This window comes from Rattus rattus, chromosome 12 (assembly GCF_011064425.1).
Source record: "Rattus rattus isolate New Zealand chromosome 12, Rrattus_CSIRO_v1, whole genome shotgun sequence".
Lineage (NCBI taxonomy): Eukaryota > Metazoa > Chordata > Mammalia > Rodentia > Muridae > Rattus > Rattus rattus.
In genome coordinates this window covers 22,883,890-22,903,564 of record NC_046165.1, presented here as the reverse complement: position 1 = coordinate 22,903,564, position 19,675 = coordinate 22,883,890, and the positions used below count along the sequence as shown (strand labels likewise).

General features: G+C 40.1%; 1 protein-coding gene and 1 pseudogene across 1 annotated transcript in view; one reads left to right on the top strand and one right to left on the bottom strand.

The window, feature by feature from the left end:
• The window catches only part of Uchl3 (ubiquitin C-terminal hydrolase L3), a 42,129-nt gene extending 29,117 nt beyond the window's left edge, over positions 1 to 13,012 (top strand). Inside the window, exons 7-9 of the mRNA XM_032917531.1 lie at positions 7,822 to 7,897; positions 11,830 to 11,888; positions 12,789 to 13,012. Coding sequence (XP_032773422.1) covers positions 7,822 to 7,897; positions 11,830 to 11,888; positions 12,789 to 12,872 — 219 coding nt within the window. The 3' untranslated portion in view covers positions 12,873 to 13,012. The remainder of the gene's footprint in view (positions 1 to 7,821; positions 7,898 to 11,829; positions 11,889 to 12,788) is intronic.
• Positions 13,013 to 18,088: 5,076 nt separating this feature from the next.
• LOC116913896 lies at positions 18,089 to 18,921 on the bottom strand (annotated as a pseudogene).
• Positions 18,922 to 19,675: the final 754 nt, after the last annotated feature.

The following is a 19,675-nucleotide window of genomic DNA, read 5'->3' as shown; positions in this document are numbered from 1 at the left end:
ACCCTCCTTAGAGAATTGATGGTGCTTCACTCGAGGGAAGTCATGCTGGTGCCAAATTTAATATGGACATCCTATCACCACAGCACACTGAGGCCCAGAGCTTCTGAACTCAAGTGATCCTCCTGTGTCAACTTCCTTTATGGCACGACAGATGTGCGCCACTGTGCCCAGCCTCCTACAGACCTTGGAGGAATCAGCTAAATGAGCATATAGGTTGGAGGTGGATGAAAACATTTTGCTGGTAGAAAAGCTTGGGTGATGTGTGCACTGCTGTAACTGAGGGGTTTCCCTGACTCTATACTCAGTGGACCTTTGTATTCCTCATACCTGCATCTGTAGATTCAACCAGTCATGGGTCAAGAATTTTCTTTAGAAATATGTGTCACAGGGCTGAAGAGATGACTAAGGTTGAGAGAGTTGTACTCCTCCAGAGTACCCAAGTTTGGTCCCCAGAACCCACTTCAGGCAACTCAAAACCAAGGTTAACTCTAGTTCCAGAGATTCTGATCCCTCATTGGCCTCCAAAGGTACCCACACTATTGTGCATGCACACTCACACAGTGAAGAGGGAAAATATATGTATATTAATTAAAGTGTGCCTGTGCTCAACGTCTATAGGTATATTTGTCATTATTCTCTAAATGACGCAGTATAATAACTTTCCATGTGTTGATACTGCATTTGGGTGTTAAAAGAAATAATTGAGGTGACTTTGAGTATATGGTAAGATGCATGCAAGTTACATAGAAATATTATTATAAGATTTTATATGAGAGATTTGAATATCCACAGATTTTTGCATACCAGAATTTCTGGAGCCGGTCCTTTATGGATATAAAGAGATATTTGTGCTTACGTGTGAATATATTAGATACTATACCAATGAATGGGTTTTAGTAACCTCAGGAAGAAAAGCTAGGAGGGCAGACAGTGTAAGGGCAAATGATAAAGCATAGGGGGCATCACAGACATAACTGGATATTTCCTTTAATTGTGTTTTTTTTGTAACTTTGTACTTTTGAAATTACAAGTTTTACGAAACTGAAGAATAAGACTGTCATCACCTAAAGGCATGCTTATAGTAAGCAACGTAAAGGGATGAGAGAGTGTCTGCCTCCAGGACAACGCTGGTTTGCCTACTGCCTGTTTTAAAACAATGGCTTCCTCCAGCTTGACGTTCCTCTCCAGCCATATACCCCAGTGCATATGCAGTATCCTTCTGGACCTTTTACAATATCCTTGTGTGACTTCACATAACTGTCCATCTTCCTTGTGCTACACGTAATAAAATTACATCGAACAGAAGTCTGTCTTCTGCCAGCACCCATGGAAAGATAGCAATTAACTTTTTAGATTTAAAGATAAGAATCAATCCTAGACCTGGTCTTGAGCATGTTCTACTTGTTCCTATTTGTGTGGGGATTTTTCTTACATGAATTCTTGATCCAGAAACCTCCTCACATTTCATCTCCTGACCTGCCATAATCTTCTCAATGTGTAACTGTCACGATAGTCTGGCCTCCCCAGACTCTGAGAAGGTAGTTTGTCTCCACCCCTCTTCAGTCTCTCCTTCCATTTCTCTCTTTATTCCATTGCTTCCCCACTTCACTGGTTTGCCCTTTGTCCTCTTCCATTCGCCCCTCACTTGAGTGAATTCAGACTGACTGTAGCAGTCTGTGCGAGCAAACACTGTTGTATTCCTTTGTGTATTTCTGATGGGTGATTAATGTGAATGCTGACATGCTGCTGAACATTTCTTAAACCCTCATGGTGGAAATTCCAATTTTGTTTTTGGTTAGTGTGTTATTTACATATACCAAGAGTAACAACGAAGGCTTTTAAGAGTCAGAAGAGTTTCAAGCTAAAGTCACTTCCTTAATGTCATGGCTGGTGAAATGTATTATCACCAAAGAGCTGGTGACTCTTATTCTCTGTACTTACAGAGATGGTGGCTTTGTCAGGCTAGAAATAAATCGTATATATGGATGTTACCTGTTGAATGTGATGATTATAAGAGGACCTGGAACAACAGCATTTGGAAAATTGTCCCCCAGTATCCATCTTAAGAAAATTATCCATGGGTTCACTATAACCCAGTGTAAATAAAAACTGACCAGAGAAACATTGTCTTGGCCACATAGGCTCTGTGATGGTAATAAGACCACTGAGCTCTAGAATCTCTTCTCTCGGGTGCAGCTCCCGTCCGCCAACATGCTGGGAGCATGACCTTGGTTCTGTCACGTGGCTCATCTGTGCTCTGCTTCCTCTGATTGCAAGCTGTATGCATAGTTGTAATGATCTCCCCTAGGAGGTTAAATGAATGGATAGATGTAAAGTACTCAAAGAATACCTCAAATAAGTGGTACACATTCTATTTAATGTTACTATTTACTCAAAAGGCGGACAGCAGACTATGATGCCTTCCTTATAACTTGTCAGCTGATGACAAGGGCAGTTGATTCGGGTCATAAGCTCCAGAGAGATTAGCTTTACTCTTGTTTATAATTATAAGGGTTTACTCCTCTCTTATTAGAGTTTATACTCTAAATGATTGTTTTCACCAGTGCCTTATTATGATATGTTTTTTTTCATTTTTTTCCTCTATGTTGTCTTGTCTGTTGTGTAATTTTTGTGTGTTACATTTTAAAAACCAGATATATATATAAATATATAGTGATACTATTTTAGTGGCTTTTAAATCTTTAATTTCATGAGTCTGTGCAATGAAAATGAGGATATGTAAAATTTCAGATGAGCCCTTAAAAGTTATGGGATATAACCTTGTGCTTGGTTATAAATTCCCATTTTACCCATTATAGCCAACATTCATATGTGATCTTTTACTAGAATAAAATTATTGACAGTACTCAACCATATGAATACAAGTATGACCATACGTTGCTTTTAAAGATACACGCTCACCCAGTAACGTGGTCTAAGTAAAATATTCTCTCTTTTAATTATGTAGTCCTCCTCGCCATCCTCATCACAGCCTCATTCTAGCCACTGCAGAACGAAGGCCTCATCATTGTGTCACCATGCATCCCTGCCCTGGGTCAAACGTAACCATGTAGGCCCTGCAAAGGCTACCAGTCCATCTCTCCGTCTGCGTCGCTGGCGACCCTTCTTACGCCTGCCATCTTTGGGTCTCCATGCTGTTGTAAGTGTAGTCAACCTTCCATCTCCTCTCCCAGTGACAAGGGCAGTCTTCTGTTTGTGTGTTTGCTTTTCCTTAAACGTCTTCAGTCTTTACAGTGCTTTTCTCTTGGTTCATTCAACCATTTAGCTTTCTCTACTCCAATAAATTGCAAGCATACCTCCATGCTCTGCAGTCTGGCTTGACCTTTGCCTGCCCCTTGGTGGATATCCATCTCTGCACTCCATAGTCTGTGAATGTAAGGGCCCCTGCCTATTGTTGAGTACTAACTGGCATTTGTGATAACACTAAGTTTCTGGGAATTGGGAACGTGAGTGCGTGTTTCTTTACCCATCACCGTTCTGATCTCACCTAGATAACTTAGGTCAGCAAATGCTAGGTCCTCCGAGTCCTTTGCCATCTGTGCCTTCATTGTTATGTTTCATGTTTCTGAGCATGACTAGTCTCTTGCCATGCTCTGGATTGCTTCACTTAGTCTGTCCTCCGTCTAAACCCTTCATGTGTAGTGTGTTGCATCTAAGCTATTTTATTCCTTGATGGGGCTCAGGTATTGGGCTTAATCTTGATCCGATCTTTCCTGCCAGCTCAGTGTCTAAAGATCTTTTCCAATTAGGAGGCAGAACTTTGTTCCTTGTGTGCTGTTCTAGGTGTCCAACAAGTTTTATTTTTTCTCTTGTAAGCTAAAGTTGTCAGTCAACTATTATAATATGCATATATATTGCTGTAAATATCAAAGTAAATAGAATTCCAATAGTTCTCCCACATTAAAATAAATAGCAGAATTAAGCAGCCAAGCTCTTATCTTCTGACGTTTTAAGCTCCTGAAGGCAATGGGTGTGCTTTGATAGAGCCTCTCTAAACACGCAGTATCTGAATGCTTCAATGTATGCCGTACATCCACAGATACTTGCTGTCTCTAAATTGTTTTGGCATTTGAAGCAAGAGGAGTTTAATTATGCATACATTTTAACATTTACAAGCAGTGAAATGTCCCTTTCTTCACCTCATTTACCTTTTGAAGCTGCCTTCAAACTATCACGACAACCGTTTCTTCAAGCATTTGCTTCTACCAAATATTATGGTCCTTATATACCTTCCGTTTGTACTGAATGTCAAGAGTGCTTGTTATTCCCTCTCTCCCTCTCCCCTCCCTCCCCCTCCCTCCTCCCCTCCTCTCCCTCCCCTCCCTCCTCCTCCTCCCCCTCCTCCTCCTCCTCTTCCTCCTCCTCCTCTTCCTCATCCTCTTCCTCCCCTCCCTCCCCTTCCTCCTCCTCTTCCTCCTCCTCCTCTCCTTCTTCCTCCTCCCCCTCCTCTCCTCCCTCCTCCCCCTCTCCTTCCTCCTCCTCCTCCCCTTCCTCCTTCTCCCTCTCCTCCCCCTTCTCTCCTCACCAGATTACAACATTGATTTGTCATTTTTATTCATTCATCCATTTGATATTTATGCTTCTCTGCTGTGCTATGTACTGTTTGGCCCAGTGAAAGATACAGGGTGAATTGGAAGGACAAAGTACAATCTAATTTTGTACATTCCGACCAGGGGACAATTCACTTATTATTATTATTATTATTTTTTTTTTTTGGTTCTTTTTTTTGGAGCTGGGGACCGAACCCAGGGCCTTGCGCTTCCTAGGCAAGCGCTCTACCACTGAGCTAAATCCCCAACCCCACTTAATTTTAAGTATGAAAAATTTCTTCTGCGTTTAAAGATTCTAAACATAAATGAGAATGTCATAAATTTTGCCATTTCTAGTTTTATGTTTTTGTGTATTGTTATTGCTGCATATTGATTCCATTGCTTTGTTGCTTTGCAAACACTCTGTAGGGTAGAGCTTAAGGACACGGACTGGAGCTGTATTGCATGAGCTGTGGTCCGGGGCCATCATGTGTTAGCCATTCAACATGTTACTTCAGGCCTTTACCACCGTGTCCTTGAGTGTAAGATCATATATAGCCTACCTGACTAGATCTGTGTGATTAATTGGTCAGTACAAACATAGCATTCTGTCAGTGCCTAGTATAGATTAAGTACCCTATAATTAATTATATCTTAAATCTTTTCTGAATGTGAAATTTATATTTCATAGTTAATGAATGCATTGATAATTGATTTATATCACTTTTCAATTCTTTGGTATTAATGAGAAGCCTTCTAAATTGGGGATTTAAAAGATACAAAAATGTAATTGGTAAGGCAGAATTTACCAGTCTATAGCTTCTGTTTTTCATCTTTGCTATGTTGTTTGCTATTTGGACAGGCAGACATGCTGGGACTCACTGCTTGCTTACTTTTGGTTTTCCTGGAATACTTGTTGAGTGGTTGAATGATTGCAGGCTTAAACTCTCAGACTAATGAAGTTAGTCAAAGGATAAAGCTTACCAGAAATAATGAGGTCTTGAAGAAAGTTGACATTTACTTTTTATGAAAAGTTGGAAGGCTTTCATATTGTTTTAGAGGGTTTTTGCTTTTTGTCTTAAGACAGGATCTCACTGTGTAGCTCTGGCCTCATGCTCCTGATCAGCCAACCTTATCCTCTCAAGTACTGGCATTATAGGCATGTGCCAGCACACCTGGCTCAATGCTGGCATTATAGGCACGTGCCAGCACACCTGGCTTGATATTTGTATTTTAATTTCCACTTTGAGTTAAAAGGGACATTGGTGAATAATCTTGATATATTAGATTTGATACTTGCTTATATTTGTGACAATATATTAATATAATAAATATTATAAAACTTAACAGTTCATAAATATTTTCACAATGTCATTTAAACCTCAATGGAGTAGGGCTAGAAAAATGGCTTAGTGATTAAGAACACAGGTTGTTCTTTCAAAGGCTCTCAATTCAGTTCCCAGCTCCCACATGGCAGTTGACAACCTTCTGGGGATAGTTGAACCTTCAGTCCAGCCGTAGGGGATCTGACATTCTCTTCTGGCCTCTGTAGACACTGCGTGCACTTGGTACACAGATATGCATCAGGAAAAACACCCACACATATGAAAGAAAAATTAAAGTTTAAAAACAAAAAACAAACTAAAAAACCAGATGTAGTAGAACAAAACTATTAGCTTAATACTTAATACTTCAAACCGATAAGAAACCCAAAGCTCCCAGGGACTGGGTGCATATTCAGGTCTCCAACTCCAGTTGAAGTTTCTTAACCTCTAGTGACCTTGCACCTTACTGGGCAATATGAAAACTGGAAGGGGAAGTAAGGAAATTAAATCACTGTCACACATGTCAAGTATTTGAAGGACTACTAGATTCAAAAAAGATTGGGCTTTTGTCCAGCACAGTGGAAAACACAAGATATTTTAGTATCTTTAGGAGATAAGACTTTACACAATTATCAAATTAGTGGACTAGATTGTCTTGAAGTTTGATGTCAGTTCCTATCGTGAGATGGTCTGCAGGAAAGAGTTGTACAGGAATGGAATGATGATAAAACTATAATGTTGTCTGTGGAATTCTTTAGTTCTAGATGGAATGGACAAGAGTTAGTTTGCCCTAGCAGTTAAGAAGACTTCCTTTCACTCATATCTCAAGGGAAATAATTTCAAAAGAACAAGATTAAATGAGTCATTATGTCAGTAAATATTTGGAGGCATTCTGGATGCTGTGTAATATATAATAGTAATGAATAAAAAAGTAGTGTTTGTTCTGTAACTTTAGTTTCTACATCAAATGCATTTATATTAAACTATTGAAAAATATAAAATTATTTGATGGCGAAAATAACACCTTTTGAGTTACAAGCTATTGTGTTGCCTAAAAAGATACTAGACATTGTGAGACATAATTTGATTTGAGCTACTTCAATTAGCGTTCCATATGTATTAAGCTGTGATTACACTTCCTTTCAACTTACTTAGAGTTGGTAAATAGCTAACACATGTACTATCTGTCATAAAATGCCAGCTGATGTAACTACCTAAGTCGTTCAACTGTCTAAGAAATGTGAGTATTACTTGTGTAAATCGAGTTTGATAAAAGGAAATGCAGGTATAGTTCAAATAGTTTAAATGTAGGTATAAGTAAAATAGTTTATTAGGAGTTAATGAAAAGGAGGAAGAAATAGAAGTTCCATTTTTTTTGTATATTAATTTTTTCTTTTCTACAGTTATAATCATCAGACTTTCCTTACATCTCTTCATTTATGAGCTGTTTGAATCTGAAATCATTGTTTACACTGCATTGTTCAAAGCATGAGATTTTTAAGCTCAGGCAGCAGACAACTTACTCTCTGGTGTCCTAAAATTTAAGTTCAAAAGAGTTGCTAACTTTAAGAGTTCTGACAAATGTTTTAACATTCATAGTTTAAAGTTTTATACTTCATAAATGAGCTCAGTCATACATTTCACTGAACAATGTGCATTGTGCATATGCTGTGCACATGTAGAGCATCTTATGCTGGGCACTGGAATTCCCAAGTAAAGCAAAGTGTTCAGTTTCCAGTGTAGGTGAAACTAAAACATGTCTTCCTTGTTGATGGGAACATGGTGTCACAAACATACACATGGCCACTCTGTGCTCACATCAGTAATTGGCCTTGAATTATATTGGGTAAATGTTGTCTTCTGTCATTTGAAATTGTTTATATACATTGACTTGACTGATTTGTTTAACTACTAATGTGTATAATACATTTTCCCTCCTATTCCAGGCACCAAGTATAGATGAAAAAGTAGATCTTCATTTTATTGCGTTAGTTCATGTAGATGGGCATCTCTATGAATTAGGTAAGAACTGTTTTAATTCCTCCTGGGGAGAGTAATGACCAGGCTCTTCTTGTTGTAAATGGATGTTCTCACTTTGTTTCCCGAAATTGATAGCTCTAAAATTGGGTTGGCAGAATAATTGTTTTCTTTTTTAGTATTTTTTTAACTATGAAAAGATGTTTTTGATACTCTAGCAAATTATAATTCAAGAACGTTTATATACCTCTTTTGCATTTTTGTAAAGCAGAAAATCAAACAAGAAACATTTCTGAATTACTTTGGCAGTGTTTGATAGCCTATTGAACTAGTTGTCATAGCTGAATGAACGGTCTTTACCTTTAAAATGTGTACGTTCAGGAATGAGTATCTTTTTCAGGCTTTTGTACTGCCCTATGTAATCAGAATCACACTAAACTTAGAAGCAGTTGTTGTTGGGCATATAAACTGACCTGCAACACCGTTAGAAGGTGCTGCGTTGTACTGATTGATTAGTTCTACAAAGTCTGCATGGAGATAGTTGCAATAGTCACTGAAGACCTCATGTGTCTGGTTGATTTCTGAAAGCAGAAGTTTGTCATACACATTCTGCTGACTTCAAGGTAAAGAAGTAGAACGCGGTGGTCAGGCGCTTCCCTGGCCTAAGCTAGGCTCTGGGTTCCTTCCTTGCATGCAAGGATGAAAAACAAAATAAGACAAAAGGAAGGAGGTTTGGAAAAGACCAGAGAGACAGTTTATTTAATATATAATCAGAGACCATAGAGTGATGGTAGCATTGAAAATGAGAGAATTTACAGAGAACACTGATAGACAGGATGTTTAGAAATAGCATAGGTCCCCAGCAGTTATATCAGACAGCTCGCAACCTCCTGTCACTCCAGCTCCAGGGCGAGCAGCCTGCCCCATTAGCCTCTAGGCAAATACACAGGCACACACATTAAAATTTTGTAAAAATATGTACGATTAGAAGTCTATGGAAATTAGAGTTTTAAAGGGAGTGTAAAGACATTCAGAGATGTCAAGCAAGCCACAGTCCTGGAGGTGTTGTAGAGGACAGAGATACCTGTAAGCTGTAAATATATATGCACAGTTACTGATTCCTTATCACAGACTGACTCTTACCCCAATGTGACTGACAGTAGCGGTCCTAATAGACGCAAAAGGAGTGTTGAGCAAGCTGAATAATTCAGACTGAACTCATGAATTAAACATAGAGATTAAGAGGATGCCAATTTTAAGAAAACAACAAATTAAAGATCACTGTATTTATTGGTTTGCAGGATTGCACCTAGGGCCTCATGTACTGTAGGCAAGCAGTCTGACCGTGAGTCCCACCTCCAGCCTGTGTCATCTTGGTTCTAAAGCCATCTGATTGTAGGCAGTAATTCCTACAGGACAGTTGCTTAACAGGCTGGTGGCACTGCTTAATTATTTACTCGTTACTAAGTTGTGGAGTTAACTCATAAAAAGGACCTAGTTATTTCTGGTTTTCTTTTCTTTGGGGCCTCAGAAAGTTTCTAGTATAAGTACAGGAAAGTCCTACTAGTTTAAAAATGAATCATCACTCTTTCTGGACAAATTAGCAGATTGGAGTTCAGTGATGAATTCCAAGTAGACAATAAACAGACTTTAAAAATGTTAAACAATGAATTATTACCTGTTTAAAAGGAAGCTTGAAAAGCTTGTATTTTGGGATAATTTGGGATATTTAAGGAAGCTAGAAGAGTCTATAGCGCTTTCATTTACCTTTCTCCTGGGTTTGTCAGATCCTGTTAGTGTTTCTGCAACATTGGAAAGTAAGTCACAGACATGGCCCTGTGTTGTCCTTAGCGGCTCTCTGCGTCGTGGAGCTGCCACATGTCAGCGGCATTGATGCAGCATCATGGGGGTCTGGCCCAGAGCATGCTTGGTATGACTGAAGTCAGCGGGGTCAGCTGTGGAAGTTAGGGGCCCGGTCTGGAACGTTGTCTTCCTCAGTCCCTTTTATTGACTTTTGTGTCAGTGCATTTATCTTTAAGGAGCTAGGACACGCACTTTGAGGTGTCTGCTATCTCATCGTGTTTTATGCACGTGGGGCAAGGATACTGAGGCCCTGACGCTCCCTTCCCTCTGTGCACTGTGTCGGAAGTGATAGTGACGTTTGTCATTTAGTTTACTTAGTATTGTTTCGGGAGATCCTGTGAGACGATCTATGTAAAAATGGAAGTTTTCATCAAGTTGCTCTCCCCCTTTTTTAGATAGGGTTTAAAACTATATAGCCCAGCAGTCCTTAAACCCACAGAGATGTGCCCGCCTCTGCCTCCCAAGTGTTGGGATTAAAGGTGTGTGTCACTGTGCCTGGCCGGTGGTTACCATTCATATAAAAACTGAACCAAGATGTGTTACAGGCCTGTGCTCCTAGTTACTAGTGAGGCTGAGGAAGGATGATTTTAAGTTCAAGTCTTATCTGGGCTAGGAGGAAACTCAAGGCCATTCTGATCAGTGTTGTGAGTTTCCCCTCGAATTAAAAAGTATAAAGAGAATAGGGCCAGGGCTGAATGAGAGAAGGCTTTTCTAGCATATCTGGTATACTTGGTTCAGGGCCCAGTACCTCACAACATCAGTAACAAAATCCAACTGAAGGCCGGCTCGCTGGCCTCATGGTAGTCTTTGCTCTAAACTGCTGTTAGAATGGAATATATATAGTTTCATTTTGCTTATTTTCTTCAACATCTCAAGAACAGTGTTCAATATCTACTCTTAGTACGGGGGGTTGAAATTCCACATTATGCTAAACTCCTGCACCCAAAGGAAAATTATTCAGGAGTTTATTGCTTCTTAGAGTTTAATCAGAATATAAATGATAGAGCCCAGGGAAATATGCACATTAATTTTTTACTTAGCTAAGAAGGGGAAGCCTACATAGTTTTGCCTTTACATAAAAACTACAACATAAAACAATGTAACTGTGTGGGGTAGACTATAATGAATATTATCTATTCTTAGAACAGTAGGGCAAAGAGGCTACTGAGGAATGTGCATCCGTCATAAAAGAGTATTTTATTATTGTATTTATTTTATGTTTGTTTTTGAAACAAGATCTCATTGTGTAGGAGGTTATAAGGTTTGGATATGGATCAACTCACTTTGATTAGCATTGACGTCTATCATTGTGCTCATTTTCATAATAGAGAAAAGACTAGCTTACTGAAGATTATTGTTAATTCGCATAAGTATTTTAGTCAGTAAATAGTTCTCTGCTGAATTGTTGCTTTATGGTACTTTCATTGATAGTACACAATTAAGCCACAACAGTACGGCTTTTCGTTGATAAAATCAATCATTCTTATGTAAATAAGATCCTCTGATTTAGCTTTAAAAGTGAAAAAGTGTTTATATCTCTAAGAGTAAAAATGGTTGCTGGGTGACTGCAGCTTCTAGTCCCAGCACTTGGGGGGCAGAGGCAGGGGATCTGTGAGTTCAAGGCCAGCCTGGTCTCCAGCGTCCAAGGCTAAGTCATGTCTACACAGAGAAAGCTTGTCTCTAAAACAACACAAAAGTAACAGGAAAGATTTCTTACAAGCCAGTTGGGAGTTCTCTTGGAGGGACCTGTACATAAAGCAGGAGACGGACTGGAAGAAAAGGTGTGCCCCATCCAGAACATGTGTGGAGATGCGAGGGACCCATAGAAGGGCAGCCCTGATGCATATCGGACGGAAGGTGCAGCCGCATAAAGTACTTAGTGAATGCAGAAACCTGCTCGGGGTTGGTGTTAATCCAGATGTGTAGTTGCTTTAAATGTAAATGGCTACACGTACCAATCGCGTATATTTGGGGGAAGTGAAAGCCTAGGTCGCATATTTGACAATCTTTATTTTAAGATGTCTTACTTAAACTATGTAACTTTCCTTGACTCACTGTTAAGAGGAAATGGAAGGTAAGAATAAGAATTTAAACTATGTGTCTATTTTCCACAGATGGACGGAAACCATTTCCAATTAACCATGGGAAAACTAGTGATGAGACATTGTTAGAGGTAACAGTAAACAACTGGACAGTTTTAACCTTTATTCACCTTCTTGTCGTCTTTAAGGGTGACTGTGTGCTTTCTTTCTGTACATGTTTCTTGGTCCTTGGCCATTTTAGAACATCCCCAAACAAAACTGTGAATTCCTCTTAAAACTATACAAGCCAGAAGCTTTGCTCCTGAGCCCTGTGTGAACAGCTTAAATTTGAAAAAGGCGAAAGAGTTGCTCTTATAGGCCATCCTCGTTAAATCTATGATATCATCAGTTGTGACTCGATCCCAGCTTTGGAGATCTTTTTTTTTTTTTTTCCTTTTTTTTGGAGCTGGGGACCGAACCCAGGGCCCTGCGGCTTGCTAGGCAAGGGCTCTACCACTGAGCTAAATCCCCAACCCCTTTAGAGATCTTTTAATGGGAACAAATTGTGTGGCTTATTATTGAGGCATTATATAATTTGTAGGTTAAAAGTTGATTTTTAAATTTAGTTTTGAGATGGCCTTGCAATGTAAACACAGGCTGACCTGGAAAGTGTCTGTGTGGACCAGCTGGTCTTGAACTTCTGAGCAAATCACAACTACTTGGAGAAATTAGAGAAGAGGAATGGGAAATTACTTGCCTGGCTACACAGAGAGTTTATCTACATAGGCAACTTGAAAAGGGGAGGATCGGGGCCTGAGTAGAATGCTTGCCAAGACTCTGGATTTGATCCCCAGTCCTGGAAGCATGCAGAGGAACATGGTGGCAGTCTCTACTCTATTTTATGCTAAGCAAATTACTTTGCCACCTGTTTGTTCTTTGACATTTTTAGTTGTCATTTCATATTGGAAAAAGAAGTCTCTAGAATTAGTGTGAATAAAAAAAGCTACAGAATTTATAACTGAAAACTTACACTTTCACTTTCCCTTCCATAGGATGCCATAGAAGTCTGCAAGAAGTTCATGGAACGTGACCCTGATGAGTTAAGATTTAATGCAATTGCTCTCTCAGCAGCATAGCATCTTGACAGAAACACCAAATACTGTATTATTTGCAACAAAAGTTAAATTTCTGATGCCATAACTAACTCAAAATTTTTAATATTTTCATTAACTTGACTAATTAAACTTTATGTGAATAAACTTTGACTTTACCTGTATTTTGTGTTGTTTTTGCTGCAACTTAAAGGTCAATTCTCTGCCTTTTCCCCCTGAGTAGATCTCTTAGTGCAGTGCTAGTGAATGCTCTCTTACTCTTTTGATATTTTAAGAACATCGTGTATTGGGGCTGGAGAGATGGCTCAGTGGTTAAGAGCACCCGACTACTCTTCCAGAGGTCCTGAGTTCAATTCCCAGCAACCACATGGTGGCTCACAACCATCTGTAAAGGGATCCGATGCCCTCTTCTGGTGTATCTGAAGAACATCGTGTATTAGAACATGGCTGGTCGAGAATTTCACTCCTAAAGCGAATACACATTACATGCTATCTTTCCTTATCTATGTAGGAAACGGTTGTTGAGCATTTACTTACAGCAAGATGGTAACTCTCCTAGACAACAGGAGTTAGCAAGCTGTGAACAGTCGGCTGATGCCATGGTCATGGAGTTCGTGTGATCAGAGATAGATAACAAGCACACAGAGAACACACAAAGCAGTGGTGGAGGCTAGACAATTAAAGTAGGGTTGTGCTGGAGAGTCACTGAATGGCCTTTAGATGTCCTTGATAAGGAGGGCTTCTGTGAATAGCTGACCAAAGCTGAGACCTGAGTGTTAGAAAATTGTAAAGTGGGAAGGAGCAGGCAATAGTTTTTTACAGCAACTCAAGTTCTATGTCCTGCTAGAAGGATCAGATGACCTTCACACAGAAAGCAAGGGATTTAGCAGGAAGCGGGTCAGAGAAGGAAGAGTGCTATGGAGAGGACATTTGGACGTACGGCCAGTGTGATGTTAAGTAGAAGAGTGAGGACTTAGAACTTTGGAAAATCAGACAACCACGGATGAATGTGTAGGACAGAGGGGCTTCAGAATATAGACAAAAGGACTTGTAAGAAGCCCACAGTGGCAGTTCAGTGAGAGGATGGTGTGCTTTGAGGAAGGAAGTTTTTAAAGACAATTATAAGACTCTAAAAAAGCAAAAGAACACCTATAGGGTTGGATTAAGACCCAGGGTGACAGAAGTGGAATGTTTTAGGTATTTGTGGGGGAGGGCCACTTGACTGTGTACATTTCTCAAAGCTCACTGACTTTCACACTTAAAATCTGTATTTCTCAGTATGCACATTTCTTCTCAAATGCAAGGCAACAAAAGCAGGTTAGGGTTGGACTGAGGATAATAGGAAAAAGCCAAAAGTCCTAAATGAAATTCTGGACCAGCCATGGGTTATAGTTTATGGATGATCCACAGAGTGACTGGATTCCTGAGGCATTTATATGACAGAAATGTCTTTCAGCAAGTGTCATGGCAGTATGGTATAGAATGAACAGTATATTTATTACTAATGTCTAGTTGTATCAGCATCTCAAAACTTAGAAGTGATGTTTCTGACTCTGTCCCACAACCTGCATTTTAAACTAGGTCCAAGTGACTCATGAATGTTTGGGGAATCCCTAGGTTGGAAAACACAAGGCATGATCAGGGCCACAATAGAGGGTATTTGCTATTTCCACTCGTGTTAAACTGTAACTTTAAGTTTTCAGTGAAAAACTCATCTGTTTGAAGATCTATTTGCTTTCTTTTTTAAGTTCCTGTTTGATTATGTGCCATTTGGCATAAGTGACTCATTTTGGCTTGGTCTGTTGGGCTTACTGCAGGAGGAGCTCAGTCTGAAGAATAGCCTATAGTTCAACAATCCCTTATGAGACATCTTGAAAATTTTCCCTTCTTTTTCCTAAGTGCTTGCCACATCTTCTCTATACTCTTAAGTTCTGTGCTTAGTCGCTTTTTAAGGCTTGGCACTTGTGGGACAGATTAATGGTTTACTGTCAAAATCTGCAGAGCTAAGGCCTTGCAACTTGGGCCCTTTTTTTTTTTTTTTTTTTTTTTTTTTTTTTGTTTTGTTTTTGTTTTTTAAGATTTATTCTATATAAGTACACTGTAGCTGTCTTCAGACACAGCAGAAGAAGGCATCGGACCCCATTACAGATGGCTGTGAGCCACCATGTGGTTGCTGGGATTTGAACTCAGGACCTCTGGAAGAGCAGTCAGTGTCCTCAACCGCTGAGCCATCTCTCCAGCCCTTGTGGCCCACTTCTATAAAGTGACTCACCATGATAAATCTGGGGGGATGGTATGTCTTAGTTATGGCTTCCATCACTGTGAAGAGACACCATGACCAAAGCAACTCATAAAGGATAGCATTTCATTGGGGCTGGCTTACAGGTTCAGAGCCCACGCCTACAGTGACATACTTCCTTCAATAATGCCACACTTAATATTGCTACTCCCCAGGCCAAGCATATTCAAACCACCACATTCCACTCCCTGGCCACATAGGCTTGCTCAAACACATGAGTCTATAGGGGCCATACCTAGCCATAGCATTACAGCCCCCATAAGCTAACAGTCTCAACAATGTTAAAAGTCTGAAGTTCAAGGTCTCCTCTGAAATTCCTGCAATCTCTCAACTGTAATCCACTATGAAATCAAATTATAAAAAAGCAGATCACATACTTCCAATATCACAGGATTACCATGCCAAAACGTCATAGGGAGGGAGTACTGGAGCAAAGCTAGAAACCAGCTGGGCAGACTCCAAACTGCATATTCCTGTCTGATGTCAAAGCACTCTTCAAATCCACAATTTGCTTTATCTCTGTTGGCTGCAGCAACAACCTTCTCCAGCTGGTTCTACTCCGTTACCAGCTTTCCTCAGCAGGTATCCTAAGTCTTTGGCATCGCTAACATCTTGGGGTATCCAAAGCAACTTCAGCTTCACAGCCTCTTCCAATGTCTGGGCTGCTCCAAAGTGCCTGGGTCACTTCTCCAGTTCTGCCCTCTGTAGCATTCCAGGCTCTGGTCAATTCATTCCATTGCTGCTGTTCTTGGTGGCATCCCATGGTACTGGCATCTCCAATACACTGGGGTCTTCTGCTGTAACTAGGCTTCACCAATAGCCTCTCATAGGATCTCTTCATGGTGTCAAGCCTCAGCTTCTTTGCATGACCCCTTCAGTCCTGGGCCATCAACTATTGGCTGCACCTTCACCAGTGGCCTTTCCTGGCCTCTCAGTGCCAAACCTTAGCTGTTCTTCATGACCCCTTCACACCTTCAAAACCAGCATCTGGGTGATTCTGACAGCATTACCAAGTACAGCTTCTGTCTCTGGAATACAACTTTTTTGTGCTGTCAGAAAACAGTTCCCAGATTTTACCTCAGTGATGCTGGTTTCTTCTTAATTACTGCCAATCCCTTAGCTCCAGCTAGCCAGCATCAATTGCCCCAGTGTATTTTTGACTCTAAAGCCAGAGCCACATGACTGAAACTGCCATGTTCTGCTGCTAGCTGGGGCTGGAACATGGCTACTTCTTCTACTACATAATCACCAGCTCTCTGTTTCCCAATGGTTTCCTTCACTGCATAAGCGTGGCTCTTCTGGAACTTGCTCTGTAGACCAAGCTGACCTTGAACTCAGAGATCTGCATGCCTCTGTCTCCTGAGTTCTGGGATTAAAGATGTGTACTGCCTCTCCTAGAACTAAACCTTTCTTTACCTGGAACTTGCTCTGTACCAGGCTGGCCTTGAACTTAAAGATCTTGTTTCAGCCTCCGGTACTAAAGGTGTGTACCACAGTGCATGGGCGTTCGTTCACTTTTCATGGCCATTATACCTCAAGATCCAGATCAAAAGCCTGTGTGTTCCAGTCTCAAGATCTGTATCACAGGTGTGTCCTCCATTTCTAAATTGTAATTCATTTCAAATTAAAAGTTCAAGTGAAAACAATAGCCAGGTCATAATAATGCTTAAATATAATTATCCCTTGTTCAACTGCAAATACATAAAAAATAAAATTAGCTGGTAGAAACTTGCCCCAAGGTCACCACTCCCTTAATTCAATTTAATGTCCTTGATTTAGCTCCATGTCACTTCCTGGCACCCCTTTATTTAAACCATATATTTTGTATTTTTTCTTTCTAAGCTTGCTATGTATGCTTGATCAAAACACTTCATGAGAGTAAACCAGAGGACAAAGTCTATGCTGGGCTTTTTTGAAACTTCCTTTGTCAATGTAGTTAATATAAATCTCTTTACCTTAGCATCAGGCAGATTCTTTGAACAAGGGCAAAAGCAGCAACATTCTTTACTAAAACATCATAAGAACGATCTCCAGAGCTCAAATCACTCTCAGCGCCAATGTCTTCCATATCCCTACTAGAATGATCCATTAAGTTGCACTTAAAGCATCCTATGGCTTTCCAAATCCAAAGTTTCAAAATCCACATTCCTCCAGAAAAAATCATGGTTAAGCCTACCACAGCAATATTCCAGTCCCTGGTACCAACTTCTGTCTTAGTTACAGTTTTACAAGTAACACAGGGACTATATGTATTTGCATGAAGGGCTTTGGAAGTTGACTAAGCATCTTTCATCAATGGTAATTGTTTTCTTTGAACTCCCAGCACTGCAAGAAAAAATTATTTGAAATACACAGAGGTGCTTTAAGCGAACACCATGGTTAATCTGTTATACTTTGCATGCATGTTTGTGACTAAAACAGAAGTTCGACATATTACATGGCAAATCAAACATTAATAATATTTTCAAAAAATCTGTAATCATAATAATAGTGAAGTAAATTTATTTTTATTCATTTAGATTTCTATATAGTGATTATTAGGTAAGTCTTATCATTGGCCATGTGTAACATGTATTCTCTTATTTACTGATAATAATGAATTTTAAAGATACTTCTATCAACTAATGCTTGTCTGCTTCTATAGCCACCAAAATAAGCATCTGCAAGCTGTCCATTCCTCTACCAGTGTTTGTAAAAATTAAAGAGAACATATTTCTAGGACCTACAGAAACTTTACTTATAGAATATATTTTAGGTAAGGTTCTTTTTAACATAAATAAATGCTCTATTGGACAGCTTGGATGAATGACAGACTGCCAGAAGTTCAATTAAATGTTTTACACACTCAAGACCCTAGGACGATAGAAAAAGCTAAGCTTATTGGCAGTGGGCAAGGGGAAGGGAGTGGAAAGGATCTGAAGGCTTCTAAAGGTTAACAAAGTTACCAGAACTGAAACCACCATCTTAGGAACAAATCCATGATGGAAGAGGGATCATCCAAAGCTGAAGATCTTTGAGAGTCTGCATCACTTCTCAAACTATCATGTGCTTCTTGATGGGTCACTGTGTTTTCTCTCTGGCCCTCACTGTCCACCACAGTACAGTGCCCCTCCACTGTCCGATGTGGGACTAAGGCTTAGTGACCTTAGTCACAGAGATGCTCTTGAAGTATGATTTGGCTGGGGTTGAAGAAGTGGACAGATCTTCCTGGGAAACCTTAGAGTCAAGATCATTGTCCTCTCAGGCTCTAGAATGGGGGAGGGGTGTCATAGGCCATATGTTATCCAATGAAAAGGTCCGTGGGACTACTAATCTGAAGCTGGTTTGGGGGATTCAGGTCTTGCATGATTCAAAGATCCTGGGTTGACTGACTATCTGGGTACTTAAGCATTGAGTCCTATAGTGTTTGCCCTTCCCACTCTAGGAATTTCTGTCTCAAGACTTGGAAGTTCAGAAAAGCAGAAAGTTCCAGGCCCCCATCTTGATGAAAATGCTATTGAAATCTTGTACTAGATCATCAAAGCCAAAGATTGTTCATGGTTGCCATGAAATCAGATCCCTCTTCCAGAGCTGAAGCTGAGACCGAATCTCTCCAGAGTCCAAGAACCATCCAGCCTATAGCTCCCTTGACCCCATGTGCCTCTTTCTTCCTCTTCTTTGTCATCATCATTGTCATCATGTTGAATCATTCCTCCCAAGGGAAAAAAAAAGATCTCTGTGGCTCCAAGGTCCAGGAAAGTTGTAAAAGTCTAAGAAAAGATCAAAGAAGCTCATTACTGTAGGAAGACTAGAAACTTTGAACTTCTGCAACCTTTGGGCACTATGAAACTGCCAGCTTTCACCTATTGAATCTATTTTAGATAATTCTTGCACAGGTCTGTGTGTACATACACACATATGTTTGTATGTATATATATATCCTGTACAACCAGTCTCTATATGTAAGTTTCAAAGGTATCCTCAGACCCAACCAACTGTAGATGGAACATTAACCTCCTTACACAGACCTTGGTCATTGCCCTACCCAATCTAACATCTGTATGTCATATTTGCATTGTATTAGGTATTCCTAATGATAGGGAGTTTACTCGAGGTGTTCAGGAGGGTGTATATAGATGACATGAGCATACTGTGTCATTCTGGGATGTGGGTGTTCTGTAGTTCATGTCAGGTGGGGCTGGGATGAGGGCCAGAATCAGTCCACAGATGAAATAGTTTGTCTGTGGCCCATACCCCAGACTCACTCCCTAGCAACAGCCAATCAAGATTAGTTTGATAGTTCCAGATGCACTCAGACCATTTGTGATTGTTCATGGTTTTGCTTCGAGCACCCACTCGTTGGCTTTCACATGTTACAATAGCCATTTAGTTAGATGGCTTGCAGGCTGGACACCACCTCACCTGTTCAACATTTCCTATAAAACCCTTGGGGCTTCACTCATCCTCCCATCCTGCTTCCTCATGGTCAATGGTGAGCCCAAGCTCGAGGTTGAATAAAAAAGACCCTAATGCTATTGCATCAGAACTG